Below are 27,746 nucleotides of genomic sequence, written 5' to 3' on the forward strand. Positions count from 1 at the left end.
TCAGCGTCGGGCAACAAAAATGATCCCTTCCTTGCGCAACAAATCCTCCAAAGAAAGGCTTTTCACCCTTAACATGTTCTCTCTTGAGAAACGTCGCCTCCGAGGAAAACTGATCGAACGTTTTAAAATACTTAATGGTTTCACGAATGTAGACAGAACAAAATTGTTTATGATCGATGACACTTTGCGAACAAGGAACAATGGCATAAAACTCAAATGTAGACGAGTAAATTTAGACTGCACCAAATTTCTTTTCACCAGCGTTGTAGTGAGAGAATGGAATAAGCTTCCACCGTCAGTGGTCCAATGTAACACAATTGACTCCTTTAAAAACAAGCTCGACCGTCACTTCCTTGAACTTAATATTAACTAGAGTAGAAAAGCAACGTTTTGGACATCTGATTAGTGTAGATTCACTTAGGTTTAAGGACAGACCACCTAGTCTGGACCATGGGGTCTGTGTGGTCTGATTTTCTATGTAAATCTCTCTCTCTCTCTCTCTCTCTCTCTCTCTCTCTCTCTCTCTCTCTCTCTCTCTCTCTCTCTCTCTCTCTCTCTCTCTCTCTCTCTCTCTCTCTCTCTCTCTCTCTCTCGGCGTTGCTTGCGGCACGTCCTTCACATTGCTTGTCATCGGTGACGATAACAAATATCGTCGGTTACACCCCCACGGCCTTTGCTCTGAAGCTCTCCGTCGTAAAAACCACTTGGTCGCCCGAAGCTCAATGCAGCGCTTTTGACTTTCTCTGTTTCCTGTTGCGACACACGATCTCACTGTTGACATTGCGGCAGGCGGCAGCGGCGGCGGATTGGCAGTTCTGACCAACCATTTGTTGAAGGCCCGTGAGGAAATTGAATTGCGCAAACTATTATGAGTCGCCTTGTTCGCCTACGTCAACACGACACCAACCTGCCAGCCGCCGCGCAGCCCTAAGCAAATGTTAGCTCAAGTAGTCTTTGTTTTCTGAATTAACACACTCACTGTGTATCTTGGCGGTTTCAGTGGCGAATATGAATTTTGGAGGGCAGTCACCCTCTTGGTATTTTCAAGATGGGTTAGTAAATATATCGTTTATTTCGAATATTTTTAAGCTCATGGCAAGCTGCCCCTATAGATATTGGAGGATCCAGTTTTTTGTGAATGAAATGCTGCATGTCTAAACAGTCTTTTCTCTTGCTAGTAACACCCGTCACGTCATTAATAATGCCTTCATGATTATTAAACTTGAAATTCATTTTTCGTGTATTTAAGGCGGGGTCTGGCGGTTTCGTGGATATGGTGCTCTGTTCCCGACAGTATAGTTTTGCGTTTGATCTCGGCTCCCGGCAGCTTCTTGGTGGTGGTGGTGGTGGTGGTGTGTGTGTGTGTGTGTGTGTATATATATATATATATATATATATATATATATATATATATATATATATATATATATATATATATATATATATATATTTTTTTTTTTTCAAAAAAGGAGGCAGCTCAAGGGCACACACAAAAAGAAAACAACAATAATTTTTTTTTACAACAAAGGATATATATATATATATATATATATATATATATATATATATATATATATATATATATATATATATATATATATAAACACACACACACACACACACACACACACACACACACACACACACACACACACACACACACACACACACACACACACAGAAATACATATAAATATTGTTTAGGGTCACACATAACAGTATGTGTGCGTGCCGTGTGTGTCATTGCCAATGCGGATTAGCGCGCGCGCACACGCACACACACACACACACACACACACACACACACACACACACACACACACACTCACACAGTAGCCCTGACCCCTTCACCCTCTCCCTCCTCTGCATGCCCTCCGGCTAACACACACACACACACACACACACACACACACACACACACACACACACACGGCCCGGTAGCTCAGTGGATAGAGCGTCTGCCTCACAACCAGAAGGACCGGGGTTCGATTACCCGGCCAGGTGAAGATAAGTTGGGTCGATCTTCTTTCACGTGTAGCCCCTGTTCACCTAGCAGTGAGTAGTGATCTTGCGTGGACAATACACCGCCAGAGCTACTGATAAGGATGACTTCATTGGGAAAGGTAAAATTAAAATTGGGGGCCTTAGTGCACATTTGTCTCATTGGCCCTCGGGCCTTTGGCGGGTAAGAACCCATTACTCTGTGACACAGAGCATGTGTGACATTCGGAAGAGAGGATGTACAGCTGGGGTGCCTGCGCTCCCACTGCCCAGGCTGAATATTTATATTTATATATGTATATATATATATATATATATATATATATATATATATATATATATATATATATATATATATATATATATATATATATATATATATATATATATATATATATATATATATATATATATATATATATATATATATATATATATATATATATATATATATATATATATATATATATATATATATATATATATATATATATATATATATATATATATATATATATATATATATATATATATATATATATATATATATATATATATATATATATATATATATATATATATATATATATATATATATATATATATATATATATATATATATATATATACACACACACACACACACACACACACACACACACACACACACACACACAAAAGATGCGGCTCAAGGGCAACAAAACGAGTACAAAAAACTTGCCGCTCTCACAAAAGGAATAAGTAAAGAGTAGTATATATATATATATATATATATATATATATATATATATATATATATATATATATATATATATATATATATATATATATATATATATATATATAAAGGCGACTCACGTCCGTCTGTATGTCCTTTATAGACGTCCAAACGGTGTTAGCTACAGACATAGGCTTTATATGTTTTTGAAGCACTATGCTCCCGAGTAATCGTTGCACATAATATTAGGACATTACTATAGAATTTTTAAAGTTTTTTTTATTTACAGCTAAGGAGACAGTTCAAGAGCGTAAATAAAAAAAAAATAAAAAAAGCCCGCTTCTCACTGCTCCCGAACAGAGGTCAAAGGAGTGTCCAAAACGAGAGGTCAATTTCGGGAGGAGAGGTGTCCTAATACCCTCCTCTTGAAAGAGTTCAAGTCGTAGGCAGGAGGAAATACAGATAAAGGAAGATTGTTCCAGAGTTTACCAGCGTGAGGGATGAAGGAGTGAAGATGCTGGTTGACTCTTGCATAAGGGGTTTGGACAGTATAGGGATGAGCATGTGTAGAAAGTCGTGTGCAGCGGGGCCGCGGGAGGAGGGGAAGCATGCAGTTAGCAAGTTCAGAAGAGCAGTCAGCGTGAAAATAGCGATAGAAGATAGAAAGAGAGGCAACATGGCGGCGGAATTTGAGAGGTAAAAGACTATCAGTATGAGGAGGAGAGCTGATGAGACGAAGAGCCTTTGACTCCACTCTGTCAAGGAGAGCTGTGTGAGTGGACCCCCCCCCCCCCACACACACACATGAGATGCATACTCCATACGAGGGCGGACAAAACCCCTGTAAATGGATAGCAACTGTGCGGGGGAGAAAAACTGGCGGAAACGGTACAGAACGCCCAACCTCGAGGAAGCTGATTTAGTAAGAGATGAGATATGAAGTTTCCAGTTGAGATTTTGAGTTAAGGATAGACCGAGGATTTTTAGTGTTGAGGAAGGTGACAGCTGGGTGTTGTCAAAGAATAGGGGATAGTTGTTTGGAAGATTGTGTCGAGTGGATAGGTGGAGTAACTGTGTTTTTGAGGCGTTGAAGTACACCAGGTTCCTCTTGCCCCAGTCGGAAATAATAGTAAGGTCTGAGGCTAAGCGTTCTGCAGCCTCCAGCCTTGAGTCGTTAAGTTCCTGTAGGGTGGGTCTTTTATTAAAAGAAGTTGAGTAATGCAGAGTGGAGTCATCGGCGTAAGAATGGATAGGACAGTTCGTTTTGGAAAGATCATCATCAATGAACAACAGAAAGAGAGTGGGAGATAGGACAGAACCCTGTGGGTCACCACTGTTAATAGGTTTAGGGGAAGAACTCTGACCGTCTACCACAGCAGAAATAGAACGGTCAGAAAAGAAACTGGAGATAAAGGTACAGAGAGGAGGATAGAAACCGTAGGAGGAGAGTTTGGAAAGCAAAGATTTGTGCCAGACCCTATCAAAAGCTTTTGATATGTCCAGCACAATAGCAAAGGTTTCACCGAAACGGCTAAGAGAGGATGACCAAGAGTCAGTTAGGAAGGCAAGGAGATCACCAGTAGAACGCCCCTTGCGGAACCCATACTGGCGATCAGATAGAAGGTCAGAAGTGGAAAGGTGCTTTTGAATCTTCCGGTTAAGGATTGATTCAAAAGTTTTAGATAGACAAGAAAGTAAAGCTATAGGACGGTAGTTTGAGGGATTGGAACGGTCACCCTTCTTAGGCACAGGCTGTATGAAGGCATACTTCCAGCAGGAAGGAAAGGTAGATGTTGACAGGCAGAGGCGAAAGAGTTTGACCAGGCAGGGTGACAGCACGGAGGCACAGTTTCTAAGGACAATAGGAGGCACTCCATCAGGTCCATAAGCCTTCTGAAGATTGAGGCCAGAGAGGGCATAGAAAACATAATTTTGAAGAATCTTTATAACAGGCATAAAAGATTTAATGATTTAATATAAAAAAACATCAAAAATGGTCCAAACGTTGGGACCATCGGCGTTTTTATTTTATTAACCTTATAAGTCATTTATTTTATATTGTGAAATACGTTTATCATATAAGAAATCTGTTGTTTTCTGTGTCTTATTTCTTCCGGGCAGCGCCGGGTACTACAGATAGTGTATATATATATATATATATATATATATATATATAATATATATATATATATAATATAATATATATATATATATATATATATATATATATATATATATATATATATATATATATATATATATATATATATATATATATATATATATATATATATATATATATATATATATATATATATATATATATATATATATATATATATATATATATATATATATATATATATATATATATATATATATATATATATATATATATATATATATATATATATATATAACATTCATGTAAGGGACGGTGAAGGGAGGTAACTTGCTTGTCTTCAGGGAACCTGGACTGACTGACTTTACTTCGTGTTTTGCGCAACCATTTCTTTCTCCTTTTTCTTCTGCTAACAATGACGGATCCTCTACCGCGGGTCCTCCATCAAGACTCCATCGCATCGAAGCGGGCAAGGTCGATCTCGGTAATATTCATTAGACACAAATGGGAGTGAAAGGCACCTGAACATGCAGCAGGAGGAGGAGGTGGCTTCTGAAGGGTATACAGTACAGTACCTATTTGGAGATTGTTCTGCTCACCGTCACATAGATGATAAGCACTTGGCCCATCTGGGAGCGGCCGAGTGCCGCCGGCTCCCCCGCTGGCGTTACTATTATTCTGTTTTTGCTGCTCACTCACCCCGGATGTTTTTCTAAGCCACTGTTTGCGGTACGATGATGGCTCGGGTTGTCGGCTTTACGAGAGTTCTCTGCTGAATCTCGTCTTCCGTCTAACACTCTCCAGACGGTGATTGCCGCCGCCGAGTGATGTGCAAGTCCGTCCAATCCATCCGCCCCGGCATAGAGTGTTCGGCGAAAGGAGTCTTGCGTGCATCAGAGCAGCGGTCGGCCCCACTGTACTGCTGCCACTGTCTGGGGTGTTTCTTGCCCCTTTGGAAGTTATTATTTTCCGTTTGGGGTATACCAAAAACGTTGCCAATCCTGGAGAGAGAGAGAGAGAGATCATTCAGAAGCTATTTATGATTCATATCAGTTTCCAATTTGTGATAGTTGTACCGGCAGTTCCGCCAGGAATTTACCTCGCGCTAGTTCGACAGCATAGCGGCGGCGTTTCGTCACCGCCCGAAGGTAGCTTAGTTACCGCGGTATCGAAAGTTACATCAGCTCACGGGTTTCTCCGCCCAGTGAACAGTGGCCCGTGGGAAGCCTGGCAGAGAGACATTTGTCGGGGGACATAAGCCAGGCCAAAGTGAGCCTTAAATAGGAGTGGCGGAAAGGAGCTTTGCTTCATTTGTCTTGGGCGGCTTAAGTCTCACAAGAAAGTTTTGGTTGAATCATAAGTTAGGAAACGCCGAGAAAGGCAAGAACTGAAGGCCGCACCTTTGAAAATATATATATATATATATATATATATATATATATATATATATATATATATATATATATATATATATATATATATATACATACATACATACATACATATATATATATATATATATATATATATATATATATATATATATATATATATATATATATATATATATATATATATATATATATATATATATATATATATATATACCTGCATCCATACCTCCATGCATAGTTATTGATTTAGATGCATGCTCCTCAGCACTGACATAACACAGCCCTCGTGCTGGCCAACACCAGGAACACGTGCTCGGCTCGCCTCAGCCGTCACTTGCACCGTGCAGGGAATCTCCCAGTGTGGCGCTGCGTGTGTACCTAAAACTATATAGGGACAGGCCGCCTCTTACCGGGCGGGGGTCACCGGGTGTGTGTGGTCTGCATTATTTACACTACACCTCTCCTTCCTCCTCCTTAAACTAAACACACACACACACACACACACACACACACACACACACACACACACACACACACACACACACACACACACACACACACACACACACACACACACACACACAACCTAGATCGATAGAATACAAGAGAAGCAACTTAGATCATTTCCAGCTTGACGGATTCAACATAGAGAAAGACTAGAAAAGTTTGGCCTTCGTCTCTGGGGTATGGAGTGTGCGCTCGCTGACGTTAGTATGGAATCGGAGGTGAAAGGTGGGAGTGCGATGACACCATCTGTAGTTGGAAATCTATGATTGATCCTAATAAAATTGTATGAGAAATTAATGAGCGGATGCACAGTGACCGTTTTCCACAGCGACCACGAATAAACTGATTGACAGTTGCCGAACACTGGTCGCAGCGATGACATGAGCGACGGGAGCCCCAGTGAGCATTAACCGCGCCACCAACAGCGACGCTCCTTACCCTTCGCCGCTTCTCTGCGGGTTCCAGGGTTCCTGAACCTGATTAGCTGGTCAGCAGACATTCTGAGGGAGGCGGGTGAGGCCCCTCCCTACCTTACCCTGCCTTGCCCAGCCCCTGCCTCTGTGGGTGGGCCGTGGCTACTGCCTGTTCAGTTTCAGTTGTTCAGCTCAGGTTCATACTTCATGCTTGCCAGATTCTGTTTGTCCTTTATCGTGTTTTTTTTTTTTTATCCGCTTTCCTTATTACAGTGGATTTGGTAGGGGCGAGGGGTTGTTACGCCTTACTGCTTGTTCATTTTAGGATTTTTTTTTAAATACTTTTTCAGTTAACTTTGCTCTCCCATGCTTGTAGGTACAGGGCTAGATTTTGGCTTCGTCTTTGTGGGACCTGAACAATGAGGGTGTAATGGAGGGGCGTGGAAGGCCAGGGCGCGGGGCTGGCAGTGTTCTGTGAGGGTGGTGGTGCTGACCCTGGCGCCCTCCGGAAATGCTGCTACTCAGGCCACTGGTGAAGGGCTCGCAGGCCCGTGTACATATTTCTTATTTTCTACTTAATGTGTGACAGCTTTTTTTTTCTTCCTTTTTCCCAACGACCATCAGCTAACAACACTTGACCATTCATGTCTGGGTGTTCGTGGCTGGTGGGCGTGTGTTAATGGTTGTGCGCGGGAGAAGGGGAATTGAGAGAGAGAGAGAGAGAGAGAGAGAGAGAGAGAGAGAGAGAGAGAGAGAGAGAGAGAGAGAGAGAGAGAGAGAGAGAGAGAGAGAGAGAACCAAAAGAAACAGTGTCAAGGTCAAGAGAGCAGCACAGAGAGGAACAATCAGCATGGAATGTCTGGAACGCGCCTCAGTGCTCGCCCTAACCAAACCTCTGTCGGTGCTCGCGTTTTTACCTTCAACAGCTGGGAATGTATTGCGCTCAACTGTTTTATTTATCATCACTTCTTGCCCCGAAAAATAAGTGCCCTTGTTTCTCGTAGATCCTCGTTAAACTGACATCAAACGTGGCCGCTTGTCCTCGTGGCATTGAGCTCGAGCGGCCGACTTCTAAATGCTGATGAGAGTTAATGAAGTAATTATTTTGTTCCCGCCATTGGTCTCGCCGGCACGCATCACCGCTCTCACGCTCCTCCTCCCTCAATGACAGAAGCTACCCGGCGCCACTCGACTATATAATGATGGAAAGCTCTGTCGCCTTTAGGGATACACGGAAGCTCTGGCGCCAGGGAGCGGAACGGCGGGTAGGCGAGGGTCGAGGAGCTGCCTGCCTGTCTGCCTGCCGTTGGGATTGTGTTCGAGGGAGGGGGAAGGCGGGCGAGGCGGGGTGTCCGGCTTGTTGCCTGCCCGACCCTTTCCATGTTGGTGGTAATAATGGGTTGCGACGGAGACAAGAGAAAGGTAGGCCACAGGTGTGTCTTAAGGGTGATACCGGCGCCCTGTGGAACGCTGAGGTGAACCTTAAACGTGCCGGCGAAGGGCTGGTTGTTCCCTCGGCCCGCCCACTCCTCTGATGGATGGATCACCCTCACTTTCTCCCTCCCCCATCCCGCCATCTGGCCCTCGCCGCTCTCTTCAAGCCGCACGTGGACCCGGGCAACTTGGGTCGCTGAGGGGAAGGAGTGATGGAGTGGATCACGAGTAAGCAAGAACACTCTCCGACCGCCAAAGTTATCCCGAGAGCAGCAAAGAACCCCGCAAATAATCAAAGACCCAAACTTTCAGATACCAATAAAGTTTGCGTTCACCCTTATATTCTGGGGTCATCGGAGTAGTGTTATAGCGCCACCTAAGCACTAAAAAAACAAGTTGGCCTCGAGAACTCAACAGGCTGCTTATACTCGAACCGAAACTGACGTCCCGCCAGTGTCTGGACGTGGTGCTATAGGGAATCACGGCCCCGTAGCCAAACCTGTCCTTGTGACGGCGCGGTGGGGGCGGCGGGAGGGGCGCAGCATGGTCTGGAGCGTGTGGGTGCGGGCTTTGTGAACCATCACTGGAATGCAGTCCTGCAGGACACTGAAACTCATGCCTGCACCGGACTGGGTCACCGCGAGACAGCAGTCTGGCGGCAGCGAGGCAGACTGGATGGACGCAATTCTGTATTTTGTGGGACGGCCCCTCCCGCCGCAAAAGGCAAGGGGACGTGCATTACCCTCCAAGTAAATGCAGTAATTTCCCTCTTAAAGTCAACAGATATATTGGTTTTTAATATGTAGTGCTGCCAATTTTTTATCCCGAAAACATAACCCTGAAACATGATTAGATTTTAGATACGCCCAAGAAGCAGCTGGCGCGTCCATCCCCTCTGCTGGTCCCCGGACCCCTCACCCCGACCCCCGACCCCGCTGATTGACCCCTCGCTCCAGCACACAAGAGTTACTGCCGTACACGCACACCTGTTGGTTTTGCGTGCAATACAGGTACACGAGCGTAGAGAGGATCGAAGGCGATGATATTTTCGTTGATGATGTTTGCCAGTTTGATTTTTTGTCTGTTTGCCTGTTTATTTGTCTGCCCGTTACTAAAAAAGAACCTCATTGGCATAGTAACCAAGCAGACATGAAAACATCCTTAAGTGAGTATCTCAGATTTATTAACTTTTGGAACGGAGTGTTCCAAATGTTTAACCATTAATAAATGGAGAAAAAAAACCTAACTAATCGAAAGACCTAGGGCGACCGTATGGAAAAACCGTCCAGAACTTTGAGGGCAGACCAGACATGAGTGCGTCCAGAGGGCCCCGAATGGGTCTGGGAGGTGTCCCGGTCCAGACTATGAGCGGGTCCAGTTTGTTGTGTTCCTTCGGGGTGATGAGGCCACTTTCCGATAACATCCGATGAAGACTTACCAATACGGGGGTCGATACGGAGGCCTTGGAAGACGAGGTTTAGTTATTTTTATTATTATTATTATTATTATTATTATTATTATTATTATTATTATTATTATTATTATTATTATTATTATTATTATTATTATTATTAGTGTCATTATCGACATCGTCCGATCTTATAGTTTTCTACTTCCTTTTCTTTTAAGGAAGTGTGGGGAGAAAAAGGGAAGTGTGCCTGAGGTGAGATGAGGTGAGGGCCAAGGGCGGACAACGTTTGAGAAATAATAGTGCTGAGGAAGAAGTAGGGAGCAAATAGATTGGAAAAGATACGAAAACAAATAAAAAAGAGTTGGACTACGTAGAGAGCGACTGTGAAAAATGAGAAGGGGGAAGGAGGTGTGCAGAAGGAAACAGGGAGAAAGAGTAAAATCGAGGGGAAAGAGAAAAAGGTTGAAAGCTTTAAAGGTAAAAAGAAAAGAAGGAAACTGCTTTCCGTGCAATAAACTCAGATTTAATAAAAAAAAAAAAGGGTAAGAATTGGTCAGCAAATAGGGGGTAGTGGAAAAGAGGAACAGACTTGGCAATGAGGTGGTAAGGGCAAAACAAGATTGAAACTGCACAGAGGAGGCTGGATAAATTTATTGGCGTGGAAGATAATGTAAGAGGCTTCCAAGAGCTTACTTGTGGAGATCGAGTGGTCTTTGCATACTCCACGTTTTCCTGTGTTCTTGGGCAGACGTGACCCTTCACTTTGCCAATGCAACACTTGGCTATTGTGCTTAACCATTGTTTTTATTTAAGTTCCTTGTTGATTATTCACTCAGTTGCTCGGGTCATAGGTCGCTGCACCGTCCAGGTTGCCACAGTTACCTCCCACAGGCGTCGCTGGAGTGTCTCATCTCTCGACCAGCCCTGGAAGGTGCCTGGGCCCTGTGTCGGGTGGGTGTCAGTTGCTCGCCCTGGCCATGACTTGGACTCAGGCCAGGCTGAGTTGGTAAACTAGAAGCCAGTGAGATTATCCGCTTTATCAGTAATATACAAAGTCTAATATGATGTGAATAGCGGCACTATCTCCTTATTTTTGCATTATATATTTTTTGTCGGCCGTACACGCAAAACCATTACATTTTATCTTGTTTCTATTTTCATTTTCGTCCGTGTAGGCTGAACTGCCTTCATCGACGAGCCCAAGGCCTAGATGCTGCTTGGTCCTTATCTTCACGCTGTGTCGGCTGCTGGGCCAACACATAACCTCATCGTGGACCAGTCGAGGGCAATGGCCGGGAGCGAGTGCGGCTCATTAAATAAAATTAAAAAAACATATAAACCTCATTAACTGTTAGAAGTAAAACGCTTTAAATGTTTACAAGACCTCATGAACTACATACTTAATCCCTTCGCTTTTTATTCACCCGTCTGCGAGCGTAACGAAGGACCATTTTCGATTTATCAGCGGCGGCATAAACGGAGCATTTGTCATGTGGTGCAGCCGTCGACGCAGCGGCTTTTAACGAACCCCAAGCCATTAAACGAACCCCAACGGGAGATTTGGTGCCGCCTTGAACACCATCTCGATCCACATCTCGCCACATCCCATTAGTGGCCCGAAGTACTTACCCGCCTCGCTGCTACGCTTTCTGAGGGAAGGGACTCAGCGCCATCATTAATCATCGTTAGGTTTTATCGCATGTTGATGAGAGAGAGAGAGAGAGAGAGAGAGAGAGAGAGAGAGAGAGAGAGAGAGAGAGATCTACATGGAAGTACACACCACCCAAGCCTCTTTGTCCATTAGAGTTGGTCTTACCTGAAGCCCAGTTGCGTAATCAAAGGGTCGTCGATGTAGCATCACGGCGAACACCTGAAACCGGGCAGGCAATGATTAGCGTAATTGTGAAATGTGTTTATTGTGATGGTGGGCTGCGCCTAATAGGGTGAGGGTGGGTGGTGGCCTCTGCTCACCTCTGCATACCTTTCCTCCTTTCCGGGGAGTCAGATGTGCAATTTTTTTTTATTTTTTTTATCGAGGATTGGCTGGATAACTGCATCAAGCAGCAGCTAGCCCTCGACGGGTGAGTCCAGTTGTGTGGGTATACGGGTACCACGCCGGGGCGCCGGGAGGAGTGGCATTCACCCTCAGAACAGAGGGCGGCATGTAATACACACAACACCTGTTAGGTTACCTCAACACCCTTGAAACCTGAGTCATAAAGGAGCTTTCAAATGGTCCCACTCATCTTATGCATTGCTATACTTGTTGTCGTTGAAATATACACAAGGCCTGATGCATATGCAAAACATCTTCGTTAATAAATTTCATTGTGTGATCTAAAGGCTGATCATGGCTCTAGCACGATTATTAGTGATCAGCATTCTGAGAATAAAGGCTACTTCTCAATTCTAAATCGACAATTTGAGCAGTGTGTGTGTGTGTGTGTGTGTGTGTGTGTGTGTGTGTGTGTGTGTGCACCTGGAAATGTGCTTTAAAATTAGTCACATATTCATATGAAAATAATACAGTCTTGCTGACGCGGCTGGTAGCAAACCAACAAGAATACAAAAATCGCCGGAGGGATGATACGTGAGGAAATGGCTCCCACGTCCTGTTATGAAAAGGCAGGAGGCTGACCCTTTGGCGGCTGTTAGTGACGTGAGGTGTTGGTAATGCGCCTCACATGAACTTTGCTTTTCATGCCCCCACGGACACGGTCGTTCAGGGACGTCACGCATCTCTCGGTTGAAAAAGGAAAGCCGGGAAGGTGAGCCACGCTAGCGGGGGAGGCCGTCAGGGTCAAGCATGAGGAAACCTACAAAAACCTGGACAACCCGGACCCCCACACTTGGCGGCGTGCCTTCATGATGCTGCTGGAGGGGACGGAGCTGCACAAGGCTTCTCGCGATGCCTTGATTTGTGCAATCTATGTTAACTCAGACTTGCAACTTCATAACATGGCAGCGATGTATTAAAACCTCCTAGCTGGGGTGGCGGAGTGCATGGCTCATCTGAAAACTCCCCGCCTAAATCTTTCAGCTGAAGAATTGCAGGTTAACAGTAAGCCTCGTCAAACACTTCTGTAGGCACCATTACTTCAACGAGAAGCAATTGTTGTTTACTGACGGATTAATGATATATATTGGCGTTGGCGTGCCACCCACACCCCGCCCCCCAACGCCTCGTCGCCCTCCACCACCACGGGACTGTAGGCGTATCTGCTGGGGGCGTCGTGATCTCCTGTATTAGGACGACTTGGAGAGAGAGAGAGAGAGAGAGAGAGAGAGAGAGAGAGAGAGAGAGAGAGAGAGAGAGAGAGAGAGAGTGGGGGGGGGGGGGAGACAAGATTAGCAGACAAATAAGCAGACTAGGCGGACTGTCAGACAAATTGAGACATCAGCGGTAATAGGCAGACGTACGGACCGACAGAAGAGGAGACAGCCCAGCCCAGTCCTCCAGATGCTCACATCCGCTCGGCTGTGTCGTTACGTTTTTTGCACCGCCTGGAGCCGCTGCCTGTTCCAAGACGGAGATGTACGAGGGTCTATTTTGCCTTTGCCGTCAACGGTTCTCGGATAAGGATAACCGGTATTGTGGGCAACCGGCTGACTCAACGGCTGTCCTCTGGTAACGATGCGCAGGCTGATCGAGCCGATGGATAGGCTGGATGTGACATATCAGAGTCGCAGCTGTGAAAAAATATGTGATCGTTATACGCATCATTGTTTTGTTTCATTAAGTGGGAATGAACAATCTGCCTTCTCCGTTTTGGAGCACTAAGGTGTGATTTGATCTTTCACCACCAAGACAACGTTCCGTGGAAAAAAAAATATTTGAGAAAATGCGCGAATGCTGTCTAGACATCACCCAGTTCCGATTACGATCTAAACTATGAGCCAGCTTGTGTGATTGTTTTTTCCACCATTGGCGCAAAGATACACACACATAATGTTTTCCTAATGTGAGAATTATACCGAGAAACCACCTCCTGCTAATTTATGATCTCATTTTCCCATTTTAGCAAGCAGTAACCTGTTTTGATACGCTCCTCAGAACATCACAAAACACGAGGAGATCGGTAATTAATTAAAAGCATACGCTACGCGACTTAATCAGGCAGAGAGAGAGAGAGAGAGAGAGAGAGAGAGAGAGAGAGAGAGAGAGGCATGGGGCATGGGGGTGGGTGGTAGCCGAGGCGGCAGGACAACACGGAGCCGCGTCAGTCAGGCCGCGGGCGTGGTGGAGGATACTGCGGGTTCTTGGTGCGTGGCTCGGCGTTCTGTTCCCAGCCAGTGAGGTGGAGGTGCGCCGCTTGCTTGAGCTGGGGGAAGAACAGTGGATAAGACAGTGCAGGGAGAGATGCCTTCAGTGCTTCAATGCTTGCTGGACGTAAAAACCCAACACTAAACGTAAAGGAGGCAGCTGGAGGCGCTATAATATTGACAAACTTGAAATGAATGTTGTCCCTGCGTCTGCCCGCCGTAGCTGCTCGTGAATCTCTCGTGGAGGTTATTACAAGTGTTTTGATGGGTGGTAATGAGCGTGCTGCTGGACCTGAGACTTTCCCGCTGACTCGGCGAAAGAGCGGACTTGTGTGATCGTTGTGCATGAGTGGCTGGCTGGCTGGCAGGGCGTAGGTGTGTGTGTGTGTGTGTGTGTGTGTGTGTGTGTGTGTGTTTAACGAGGGAGTCGACCCGCACTGGAATTGTCATCATCGGACGCGTGTCGTCACCTAGCGCTCCTGCCCGACCCCCAGGCGCCAGAGGATCGCGCCCCCACTTCCCTTCCCCCCCTCCGCCCCGTGTCTTCCTTCATCGTCGCCTCCCACCCGCGGCCGTGGCAGAGCGCAGGGGCAGCGTTGGGGGTCAGGGTTAGGCGAGCGAATGCGACAGGCGGCTGTTGGTGATCCTGGTTCCTGTTCCCTGCACCGTCCAGCGGCTCCGGCCCCAGGACGCGCCGAGCCGGGCCAAGGTGGTGAGTGATGCTGCCACGGTGATTGTTGGGTGTTGTTGTTATTAATACTGGTGCTATTATTACTGTTTTTGTTGTACCTGGTGCTATTAGATTACAACTACTACTATTATTATTATTATTATTATTATTATTATTATTATTATTATTATTATTATTATTATTGTAATTATTATTATTATTATTATTATTATTATTATTATTATTATTATTATTATATATATATATATATATATATATATATATATATATATATATATATATATATATATATATATATATAACAAATCATAAATGCTATTAATTAATTATATAATATTTATACTTCTACAACTGTTGCTGCTAGTAAAAGTGTGTGTACACACACACACACACACACACACACACACACACACACACAAACACACATATATATATATATATATATATATATATATATATATATATATATATATATATATATATATATATATATATATATATATATATATATATATTACTCCTAGCAAGAAGATTGTTTTCTGTACCTTTAGTTAGTTTTTTTCTATTTTTCTCTCAACAGAATCACGCAAAAATCATCTTCCATTTTTTTCGTAATATTTGGTAGATATATTACTCATTAAATTTTAGGAATCATTTGATTAAAACTTAGGGAATGATGCCGAATCAATATTATATTATGAATGAAGCATTCACTTATGGCGGCCATACAAAAATATGCACCCGTGCAGCCCGTGGACGCCTGCAGCGAGTGTCCGAAGAGTTGGTGGGCGTGCGCGTGCGCGTGCGGAAAAAAAAATAATTAACTACTGCTCCAATTTTCATGAAACTGGGTGGGAAGGCGTTCCAAGGCCCAACGAAGAACACATTTAATTCTGGATCGGTTCCGACTCACGGGGTTCTTTCTGGTATACACGCATAACTGGCGCTGAGGGACTCTAGTCCTTGGTGGAGTTCTGAGGTCTCTGAAGGATCTTGTGAATTTATGATGTATGTAGATAATTTTATCTTATTTTATTTAACTCTGTTTTATTTATCATCTATCTGTTTTTGTTCAACATGGAGGTCTGTGTACCGGTTCAAGACATGAGTGGGACGGGGCGGCGCGGGAGGCGAGGTATGCAGCGCTGCCTTTGTGGCCAAATGTTCATGGGCCACCTTGAGAGGCTTGTGCTGCCCGCCGTGCTGCCGCCGTGCTATCCGCCGCGGTACTCATTTACTGGGCTGGGGGAAGAAAAGAAACTGACAGGAAATACGTAAATAATAATCAAGAAAAACGTTTCGTCCATGGGTGAGCTTTAAAGACAGGCTAACACTGCATTCACATCTTTGAAATTTCACATGTATAACATAAGGGATATGTTTTTCCTTCACTTACGGCCTGAGTTTGGCGCCGCGGGTGTGGCGGAGCTGTGCAGCAGCCGACCCACGGCCGCCAAACCACGCCAGACGGTCCATCATCCCCCCTACCCCCCACCCCCTCGCCTTCCTCGCCCGGGAAGCCGACAAGCAGGGCAGGTGGCTCGCCCATGGCTCGACCCTCCTCTTCTTCCACCTCTACCTGTCTGCACGTATGCTTGCATTGTAATATTTTTATGCTCTTGTTCTTCCTTATGTTAGAGCTACCGGTCATAATGATAGTATAATAGAATCAGAGTGACAGCAACTGCAGCAGCAGCAGCAGAAGAAGAAGAAGCAGTAGTAGTAGTAGTAGTAGTAGTGATAGTAGTAGTAGTAGTAGTAGTATATCATCATCATCATCATTCGCAGCAGCAGCAGAAAAAAAATCAACAACAATAACAAAAGAGCAGTAGTAGTGATAGCAAACAGCATGGATGGGTGGTGGTGGTTGCTGTTTTGTCGTTGGAGTCTTCTCGTTCTTCCTATCATCACCATCATCATAATCATACCACCACTCCCGCACCCCTACCCCCCACCCCACCAGAACCACTTGCCAGGCCTCCTCACCTTACCCCCACGCTGGGTTGTGAAGGGCTTGGTCCTCGCTGCGTCGCGGGGTGTCACGCATCCTTGACTGGCCGTCTGGTTGGCCCCAGTTGGCCCCTCCGTAAGCTGTTCATCTCGCGGCGGCTTACGGATCCCGCCACCCCCGAGTCCTCGCCCCCCACCCCCACCCCCGGACGTGCCTACCATCAACCTGCAATCCCCGTGCAGTGCTTCACGATTTCTTCTTCCCGCGACTCAGCCTGCTTATGAGTATTACCATTAAGACCTATTGTCAAGCCTACGGACGGAAATAAGACCCGCGTACTTCCCACCAAGTTGTATTTAGTTATCTATTTGTTGCCGACCCTTATGTTAGTCTATACTCTATCACGACCAAGCCTTGACCGCGACCTAATACTCGGACGCGACCCGTACTCTGCAGAACCCTGGTCCACGGTCTGCTGTGTCGGAAAAGGGTCCTCTCCTTATCTTCTTGATCTCTCTTCTGACCACTCATTCTTCTGTCCTTTATCGGAGCAGCGTCTAGCGGACTTTTTGTTGTGTTTGTATTTTGCCTCTGAGCTGCCTTCCTTGCTGTAAAAAAAAAAAGAAAAAAAGGTTGGCTCCTCGCTTTGTTTCGTGAATCTTTTGACGTGATCTTCGATGTTTGGTTGGATTTTGTCAGTAGGTAATACAGCGTTAGATCCGTATCAATAATTACAAGCAATAATTAAGGAAATGCAGAAATTTTCATCATATTGGAACTGTGAAATGTTTATTGTAACAGTTTCCTTCTGTTGGCTACCCAGTCGACGTAAAATGGCTTGTCTAAGGTCACCAACATGCAACCCTGTTAGGCCGCCTTCACACGAGAGGTTTATTCCCGCGCGGTAATGTGGCCGCGCGGGTGGGTGTCTTAAGAGGCATGTTTACCCACGAGCGTTTTTTTCCCGCGCGGTTCGTCTGCAGCAGTGCACAGAATACTTGTCAGTTTGTCGGTGTTTGCTCGAGATGGAGGACGTAAAGAAGAGAGTGTATATAATGAACTGGGTGTTAAAAAAGAAGACTCCGTAAATGGTGGACCCACCCAATAAACAGCTCTAGGCTCCTTCAAGGAGTATTCTACACATATATTCCGACCTGAAAGCTTATGAAGAAAAGTTTTTCAATTATTTCCGCATGGCACCTTTTACTTTTGAAGAACTTGTGAGCAAATTGAACCTCTGCCACATGTTAACCATGACTGCCGCTCGGGTAAAAACCTCCCGTCTGAAAGGCTCCATAGACTTCTAGAATATTCTGAACCGCCTGGCGCCGCGCGGGTTGGCAGTGCACGCGGCCGGTAAATAATTGCCGCACGGAAATTAAGCCGCGCGGCCAGCGTGTGAAGGGCCTCATTGAACTTACTGATTTCTAAGCCGCAACCGCGCGGGAAAAAAACGCTCGTGTGAAGCAGGCCTTAGTTCTACCTTCTGTTGTCACTTTTAAGGTGAAGCTACGTGGACAAGCAAGAACATCGAGGTAAAGGTCATAAAACAAAATTTCGCTCGCGTCAGCACATGGAGGAAAAAACTACAACCAACGCCCTTATGGAACCCCTAGAAGCACGAGTCTGGACACACGAAAAGTGAACTGAAATACGTATTTTACTTATATGTGAAAGATAATAATTCACCAAAAGTTTCTATCACTGTACGTCGGTATTCCGAGCGTTATTATCATTATAAACTGATAACATACAGAAAGCTGGTAATTACTGCATGTACGCACTCATGACAAATTAGCTCGCAGATAAACACGCAAGGACTCGAGAACTGCCGTGGAACCAACAACCTTGTCGCGGCAAAAACATGTAAAGTTATGCAATGTGTGACCCGCGGGGGAGTGAGTGGCGAGGCGAGGGCTGTGGTGGCTGCTATGCTAATGCCTCGCCCTGTAACGTCTCTCCCTTTTTATTCAAGACTAACTTATCTTTCTGCTGGCCGAGATCCTTCGCATATCAAACGTATATAAACAACCTTCGTTACTGCCTCCCATGAGTACTAACGCGATTCTTTGTACGTATGTATGTATGTATGTAAATTATATGTATATCTGTATGTAGTAAGTGTATATGTTTAATGGGCCTGCTTCCCTACTACGTACATGACTGGGTTGGGTCGGTATTCTCAGACGCGTCCACTTCTCACGTCAACTATCTCCAAAGGCCGAAAAGTAGATTAATTGGGTTTACCCGAGTGTTTTTTTCACGTTCATGGTACAGAAGAATGGGTAAACTACCAACAGGGTAATAAAACTACCTCTGGAAATGCCCAAAATTCCTACGAAATGCTTGTCAAATGTGTGTGCCTGAGCGCCGAAAGGTTTAAGAATATGGCCTCTGGTCGTGTGTACAATTCCTTTGGCTGAGGTGTGGCCGGTCTGGCGCGTCGGGCAGGAAGGGCCAGACGGGGGCGGCGGGCGAAGGGTGAGGGGCGGCGAGGGAAGGTGGCAGGAAAGGCATGGAAGAGCGTGACCAATCAGAAACCCGGGAAACTTGCCCCCAGAGAGAGAGAGAGAGAGAGAGAGAGGGGGGGGATATCACCCGTTTACGAATTAGATCAGTTATGTTTTACCTACTTTTTTCAAGCTCTGAGTCAGGCTACAATACCGGTCCTTTTCTATCACAACCAGTGGCGCCACATCACCCACCAGGCGTCAGATGAACCCTTGTAAGGCTCATGAGGGAAGGTGTGTGAAGAGGGGGGGGCGGAGGGGGGAACATTTCCTCGGCGGCGGCGGCGGCGGCGGCGGCGGTGACGACTGTTCAGTAAGCCTCCAAATATAGATGGTTACATGTGTGACAAGTGAGTCATATGTGTTGTGTGTTTTGTGTCGTGGCTCAAAGTGACGTCAAAACGCTGCAAGTTGGTCTCCCGGATGCCGTGGGCGAGGTGGTGGCGGCGGCGGCGGCGGCGGTAGCGCCCTTACTCCCCTCCCCGGCCGGGTTGAGCACTGCAGCGAGGCAATGGTGCGCGACGAAGCCACTCCCCCAGCGGCTGAGGTTCACTGAGCCAGATGACTTAGAAACAAGATCTTTTTTGCCGTGTTTGCGCTGACTACGCTTAACTGGAGAGCACAACTTTGTACTCTGCCCAGCTGTTGCGATCCACTTGTCTCTTTGGGAAGCCTCCGCCTCTTATTAGAATTAATTGGACGATACTCTCCGCTGTTTTTGTCCTCTTCGTCTTCACGCTTCTGGGACAGTCTTTGGCGGCGTCTGATTGCTCTAAATGAAGTGACACCCGCCTTAGCGAGTCACCCGGTGGATTGTGTGATTGTGGAGGATCATGAGAACCAAGGCAACGCGGCGCTGAGTGGGCCGGGGCGGGCGTGATGAGGAGGGGGGGAGGATGGGGCGAGGAAACAGGCAGCCAAGCAAGGTGGGAGGGCAGCGGCTGAACGCACTCACACTGCCAAGGAACGGTAACGCGCAGTAATCATTTATACTAAACGTGCCACAAGTGGTTTTGAGAATTCTGAAAGCCACCAGCACGAATCATGACTCCTTGCACCACTAAACTGATGGTAATTGTAATCTTGGCGACTGCAACCAGTTTTTTCTTTTTAACTGGCGAACGCTGTTGCTGAATTTTATTTATCTTGAATCTGCTTAAGATAAACGTATCTTTTTTTTTTTTGCCTTTTTATCTAGTACTGCTTCTGGAATTTTAGATTTCGTCAGTGGAATTTGGTCCCTGTTTCTATATATTTATATTTATTAGAAAGCTAAAAAATATTATTCTTTTGACTGTTTAAAAGATTGTGATATACAGGCATAGTGGATATCTGTGTTTAAAACTCCTTGCATTATATTACTTGACATAGTCAAAAACAAATTTAGTGATCTTTTTTGCTCGGTATTTGTCAAGGCAGTAACACTTACATATATTCGTGTATGTATGAACTTTAAAACAGCCACAAAGAAAATATGTTTATACTTCTTCGTGCAGTCTAATATTAAAACGGATTTTTTTCATTTGCTGCAGTTTTGTGACTTCCCTTTAAAGAAGTGCGTTGATATCGTACGTCATTGACAGAGACCTTACGTGACCTTCTGTGGTCAAGGATGTGATAATGCTCGTAACACTTGGCTTTGAGGGAGCTAAGGTTGTTTTGCAACAGCTAATATCTGTTAATGTGTGTGTGTGTGTGTGTGTGTGTGTGTGTGTGTGTATACGAGTGTGCGTGCGTGATTCATCATAGTCTGATTACGCGCTGGACTCGCGATCCAGAAACCAGTACCCTCTCCGAATGAACTTGAAGCTCAGGTGACGGATCTTTGGGTACGGCTTGAACCTTACAGCACACCCACACACACCCGGGAGGCGAGACTCTCCGCCGACTGACAAGCGGTACCCATTTACTGCTGGGTGGACAGGGGGCATCCGTCTCCACTCCACCCAGGAATCGAACCCACGACCTCTCGCTTGTTAGACGAGCGTCCTAACCATTGCACTTTGTATGTGTATGTGTGTGTGTGTGTGTGTGTGTGTGTGTGTGTGTGTGTGTGTGTGTGTGTGTGTGTGTGCCAGAACGGAGGGAAAGGATGTGGAGGTGGCTGGTCGCTTTTCGCAGAGATCTGTCAAATAACTTTTTCCTTGCCTCTGGAAAGCTTTGTTTTTCTTCTACTTGATGCTAATTGTGATATCAGCTTGCACTCGTATTTTAGTCTTGTTTTCGTTTTCAGTTAGCGAGCACCCACGAAGAGCAGTTAAAACAAAGGAGAAAAGATTTACGCTGTGATGAAGTAAAATTTGTGATGATCCAACAACTCATTCTAATGGGAACTCGAGGCTTTCAGGACTTCAGTCAACAACCGACGTAGCAGACTCAGGTGCTCAGCCTTGCTTCTCTGGGCTGACTGGACAACCTACTCTTTAGCACCTTAGGGTAGTAACTGTACTAGCCTGAACGTGGCAGTGGCTATGGGTCCCAGTGAATAACCCCGCAGCCCATAAGGCTATGAACAGTGAGGCTGAGGTTTATGCGTATTTCGGTGTATTCCCCTTCTTTTCATCTTTACAAGATATGAACAAAGTGATGGTTTACAGTACAACTTTGCTGAGTCCCTCTGTGTGTTCATTCCAGGAAGCCAATCAGATACATTTATGGTGCGGCCAATCAACTGCGTGCGATTGCTTTGCTTTGGGTGTCCCCTGCTCGATTTTCATAGGACTCTGGGTGGTCAGGATGCTTTCTGCGTCGTCATGACACTCGCATCATCGCACCTTGGGCCATCAGCCGGCGGCTGTCTTCCTGGCTGCACCGCCACCGAACACAGGCCCACACAATGAATGTCGCACACACTGGCGCCTTCTAGTCATGAGAGGAGCACAAGGCAAACACAGCAGTCTTCAGCCACTGGGGAGCCTGACTTGCGTCTTCCACAGCCCCGCCGGCGACTCGTGTTTTTTTTTTTTTTATCTCATCTCAGATTCAGTGATGTTATGTGAGTGTGTGTGTGTGTGTGTGTGTGTGTGTGTGTGTGTGTGTGTGTGTGTCAAACAATGATAGTTGGTTACCATGTTGCAGGAAAGGCGTCAGGTGGCAGGTGCTGAGGCACCATGGCCGGGCCTCCGTCCCTTCTACATGCCGGCCTGGACGCAGCCACTGCCCCGTCCAGCTTCACGCCCTTCCTGCCCTCCGCCCCAGAGCCGCTCCTCCATTACAGCTTCCCTTCCGAGGCAGACACTCTGGCCTACGTTGATGCCCTCAAGCACTCGGACCTCAGTGACTGGAGGTCGCTGCAAGAGGTGAGTTTCAGAGTTTTACTTTTTGGAGCCGTGTCATTGGTTTTGGAAGACTATGAGTGTACTCTGTTTTGTATCAAATTTTTAAATCAAAATTGTTTGGGCTGGCGTGGGCCTTCCCTCTACGTAGACTGTATCAGAGAGTTCTTGGGTCATTCTTGCATAAGGCTTTAGCCAGCCCATCCATCGTTGGCAGAAGTCCACCTCCATCTGATTCACCAGATTCTTTGACGATTTCAAGATTACTTTTGCGTCCACTTCTCTTTATGGTGGTGTGGGTGTGGGTGCTTTTTATCGGCGTCGCAGACGCCGATCAACAGATTGTCCATCTTAGTGTTGTTGTTGTTGTTGTTCTCTTCAAGTTGTTTTCCTGGCTTACCCATGCATTATAGACATGACATTGTATAATAACATTCGTTAGCCCTGATGAACCCTACAACATGGCATTATAAACAAAGTCAGCTGGTTTTTTTTTTTTTTTTTTTTTTTTACGTCTTGGCCTGTGGCGCCGGTAGGCCTTCATAGTAGGGCCTGATGGTCGGCCCCAGCCCGTTGTGGCGCAGGCAAGTGTTTATAGTGGCGCCATCTTTACTTTTCAGCATTTTCCATTTTAGACCCCTAGTTGCATAATATAAATTGTTGGGGGAATGTTGGAGGGTCATGCGACACCGATTTAGCACAGTTTTAGTGCTACTAACACTTGTTTCTTCGAAATGTCAAGGACTGAAATTTACCTATATTCAGAATCGCATAAGCACAATAAATGCATTCACTGGTATAAGGTGTTGGTAGTTCTCAATAGGTTCTAACGCTCTCATGATCTCTGTTGGGCGTCTATCTGCAGGTGGCGGCGCGGGCTGGGGCTGGGTCCTGCTCTGGCGCCGTCACTACCTCGGTGCTGACGGCCCTCTACCTGCTGGGCCTCTTCAACCTCTGCGTCGCCTCGCCTGCCTCCTGCTGTGTTCCTCCTGCCTCAGGACGCCGCCGTCGCCGGTGTGTGTGTGTGTGTGTGTGTGTGTGTGTGTGTGTGTGTGTGTGTGTGTGTGTGTGTGTGTGACCTCTTATCTCGTGATCTATTATCTGATGGACTTTTAGTGTATGAGGAAGTAAGCCTTGTAGGGCCACCTCACTTGGCCGCCGCGATGACTGCCGGCAACGGTTGCAGCAGTCTGTTTGACTGCACCGCCTGCAGCAGCATAAGATGCAATGGACCCCACGCTGGGCAAGCTGGTTGTCGGCAAGTCCCTGCATCAGGCTATCAAGACGTGATTAAAAAAAAAAAAAAGGAATGTGAGGCGGTCACAGTGTCACTAGGAAGCATGTCCCACAGCCCAACAACACGTGAAGCACAAGTATTCCGGCGTAGGGGTTTTAGACCTTGATAAGGAAAGGGGTGACTATGAGCCGTTTAGATGTAGTAGTCTCAGGTAGGGTACAAAGATACTTGTGCTCAAAATTTAGGTATTTGTACAGGAAACAAAGCTTTGGCGCTCCCGACAACGCTGAGGAGAGTCCATGTGTAATTCTTTTATTTGCTCACCTTGGCCCAGGTTTGGATCGATGGCATCAATCAGACAGTTTTCGCACCTCTATATTTTTTCGAGTTGCACGATGTCCGTGACGTAGTATGGGTCACAAAACGGGCATGTGTCCTCAAAATAAGCCCATTTAATGGATCTGTAAATGGTAGTAAGGATTAATATGGTCGTGGCTAATGAAAGTAGAAGTGAAAGACCGCAGAATGAAACTTTCGTGAAGGGATGAATAATTGCAGGCTCTTTCAAACCTTCGCTCTAAGGTAGAAGCGTGCCAATAATCGTGTAAATATATTGGTGAGGAATGCTAGTAACGTAGTAAAATATTTCACATTTGTCGGCGTTCATCACCCATTGGATAGCCACGTAGTAGTCACTAATATATTTTCAGAGAGGGTCGCTTAGACTCGGACAGACATGGCACGCTCTTGGAAGAAGGAGCAAGGCCGCTGGAGTGTTTTGCATCTCTCTAATGTTGTGAAGTGCAGAGACTGCCCCAATGATTGACAATTTGTCGAAATCCTTGCTTAGGTTGAGGCAAACAGAATTGAATGCCGTTCAACGTGAGCAGAGATGAGGTTAGCAGAGCTGAGACGCTTAGTGTCGCGTTTGTTTGTTTGTTTGTTTGTTTGCGTGTGTGTGTGTGTGTGTGTATTGTCACCACGGCCAGATCACAAGATGGACTTGTTATCGCCAGCAAGTACCCTCACGATTTGACCAAGGCTCTATACGTCGATTTCTGGGTACTGCCAGGACCTCACACACCACACACCCCATCCCCCTTGCTCAAGGGGGAACAGTAGCCGCTCCTACTCAGCGGGAAAAAACCGACCTCAGCGGGACTCGAACCGCTGCCTGCCACGCCGCGAAGCTTTGCAGCGCAGCGCTTTACCGACTGAGCTATCGGAGCGGTGTGTGTGTGTGTGTGTGTGTGTGTGTGTGTGTGTGTGTGTGTGAGAGAGAGAGAGAGAGAGAGAGAGAGAGACATATTACAGATATACAGACACATATCTTTCCGTTTTATCATACATGAACTTTACAAGGGAAACAAAAATAAATAACGCCTCTGAAACTATGTATAAAATTTCTTGGGCATCATGTTTTTTTTTTTTTTTTTTTTTTTGATCAGCGGCCATTTTGCCTTATTTCTATTGACAAAACCTTGCTCTGCCTCCTCTTGTCATCAATAACATCCCCACAGCAGCTCCGTCGACCCCACCCTCCCGCCGCTGCTGAACAACCTGCAGTACAACCTGTCCAGCCTCTCCCTCGAGCAGTTCCGCGCCCTGCCACACGTCACCACCCCAGACGGCGGCCGCGTCCCCCTCCACATATCCGTAGTGGAACAGGTGGGAGAGAGAGAGAGAGAGAGAGAGAGAGAGAGAGAGAGAGAGAGAGAGAGAGAGAGAGAGAGAGAGAGAGAGAGAGACCTTGGCACTCATTTACTCATTGTATAATAACTGGGAATGTTACCTGTTTAAAACCTTACCTGACCTTACCTTAGTGTATGAACAGCTCTGACTCAGTCTTTTTTTTGTATGCAGATTAGTTTGGGGACCGACCATGGACCTTGAGTTTACCATGTAGTGTGTGTGTGTGTGTGTGTGTGTGTGTGTGTGTGTGTGTGTAGTTATAGTTGGAAAATGTTATGACTATTTAGGGTATAGTTAATTTTTTCATTGGTTTACATCAGTTCTGTATAATTATATTCTCGATTAATTGTATTTATTCTTTATGTTTCATGTATATATATATTTTTTTCATTTATGCTGTTCACCTTTCTATTCATTGTCCCCTTTTATGGAGATCTTCATGTAAAGATTTCCTCCTTGATCTTTTACTTTTCAGTTTTCTTTATCTTCAATGCGCACTGAACTTTTTTTTCTTCTCTCTGGTGCCTCACGCTGTTAGCCATCTTAATCCATCTCAGTCCTTCCCGAAACTCAGCACCCATTTTCTTGTTTTTTTATCCATACCAGTCCTTCCCAAAACTCCCTGCCCCACTTTCCTTTCTTTACCGCTACCTCATTAACCTTTCGTTTCACTGTACACTCATTTTACCCCGTATTTCCTTCCTTCTACGTTTAAGCAGTCGCCCTCCTACATCCTCTCACTTTTTTATCATCCTCTCTCTCTCTCTCTCTCTCTCTCTCTCTCTCTCTCTCTCTCTCTCTCTCTCTCTCTCTCTCTCTCTCTCTCTCTCTCTCTCTCTCTCTCTCTCTCTCTCTCTCTCTCTCTCTTTCCCCCCCCCTAGCCTTCAGTCTTTCCTATCATTTCCCCCTCAACCTTTACTTTTATTCCCGTGTTCTCATCTCCCACACCTTTCTTTCTCCATCGTCCATCCTTTTTTACCCTCTCCGATTAATGCCCTCTTCGCATGATCCCCACACCTTCAGCCTTTCCTCTCTTAATATGGCGCCCTGGAGCGAATGCAGGATCCTTCTATTACCTGCTCGCCAGTGAGTGCGTGCTGTCCACATGTTCAACTTCAACCTCTTCGCGTCAGGTTCGCAAGCTGTGGGACTCCAACCCTCGCCTGCTGTCGTCCGTGTCGTGCACCTCGGCCACGGAATCTGTGCGTTCGTCGTTCATCTCCCTGAGCGGCGTCGCGTCGGGCATCATCCTGGCGTACAGCGTGGCACAGCTCAACCAGTGCTACCCCGACCACACCCCGCACCCCAACCACCCTCCCAAGATATGGTTCTTTCCTATCCCCAAGGCCGCCCCGCAACCACGGTTCCCTGTCCCCATGATCCCGGGGGAAATACCCGTCTCAGGTCAGCGGAGGCCCCCCGACTCACTCTCCAAGCCCAGAATTGTTCAGCCTTGTGTGTTGTGCTCCTTGCCCGCATAGTTGTTGGAGGAAAATCAAATTAACTTGCCTACTAATCCCCGCGCTTCCTCTAAGACGGTCGCACGCGGGTGAACGGTCGCTTCCTACATGTGATTGGTTAAAGTGATTCCTTCCTTCGCGTCTGATTGGTTATCGTCGAAGAAAGACACGCGGTGATTGGCTGGATTCCTAAACACCTTTAGAAGCTTTATCATATTGTAATACTGACGAAAATTTCTTTAGATTGATTTCGTATCTTTCATTACTCTCAGAAAAAAAATTATACGCATCTATATCACAATCATACCAAAGAGATGCAATTAATTTCCTTCAGGTGTTTCTGTTGGACAGCTTACCTTGTTAAATGCCATGCCTGGACAGTGTGACGAGAGACGAGGGCAACAGCGTGCAAGATAAATCAATTAGTACTTCTTTGAATGATAGGTATTTCATCAGTATTCTCATTGTGATAAAACTGGAATAAGGGGGGAAAGAGAACGGAAGTAAAAATCTCAGAAAATGCTCCTTTTGTTCTTAAAGATTCGTGCGCCGCTACCCAATCACAGTCTTTGTCACACCTATGGGGACGGGGCTTCGTGGACAGGTTAATTTGCTTTTACTCTATACTTGTTGAGAGAGAGAGAGAGAGAGAGAGAGAGAGAGAGAG

At 45.8% G+C, this 27,746-nt stretch overlaps 1 protein-coding gene across 4 annotated transcripts in view; it reads left to right on the plus strand.

The window, feature by feature from the left end:
• Positions 1 to 27,746, plus strand: part of LOC127007507 (uncharacterized) — a 34,525-nt gene that overhangs the window by 3,083 nt on the left and 3,696 nt on the right. The window contains exons 1-5 of one of the 4 annotated variants that reach the window (XM_050878613.1): positions 14,215 to 14,975; positions 22,494 to 22,714; positions 23,556 to 23,704; positions 25,448 to 25,595; positions 26,753 to 27,023. In XM_050878613.1, coding sequence (XP_050734570.1) covers positions 22,526 to 22,714; positions 23,556 to 23,704; positions 25,448 to 25,595; positions 26,753 to 27,023 — 757 coding nt within the window. In that variant the 5' untranslated portion in view covers positions 14,215 to 14,975; positions 22,494 to 22,525. Of the gene's footprint in view, positions 1 to 14,214; positions 14,976 to 15,847; positions 16,264 to 22,493; positions 22,715 to 23,555; positions 23,705 to 25,447; positions 25,596 to 26,752; positions 27,024 to 27,746 lie in introns of those variants that run through there. The other 3 variants (XM_050878614.1, XM_050878612.1, XM_050878615.1) reach the window with 3 other exon arrangements.

This window comes from Eriocheir sinensis, chromosome 35 (assembly GCF_024679095.1).
Source record: "Eriocheir sinensis breed Jianghai 21 chromosome 35, ASM2467909v1, whole genome shotgun sequence".
NCBI classification, from domain to species: Eukaryota; Metazoa; Arthropoda; class Malacostraca; order Decapoda; family Varunidae; genus Eriocheir; species Eriocheir sinensis.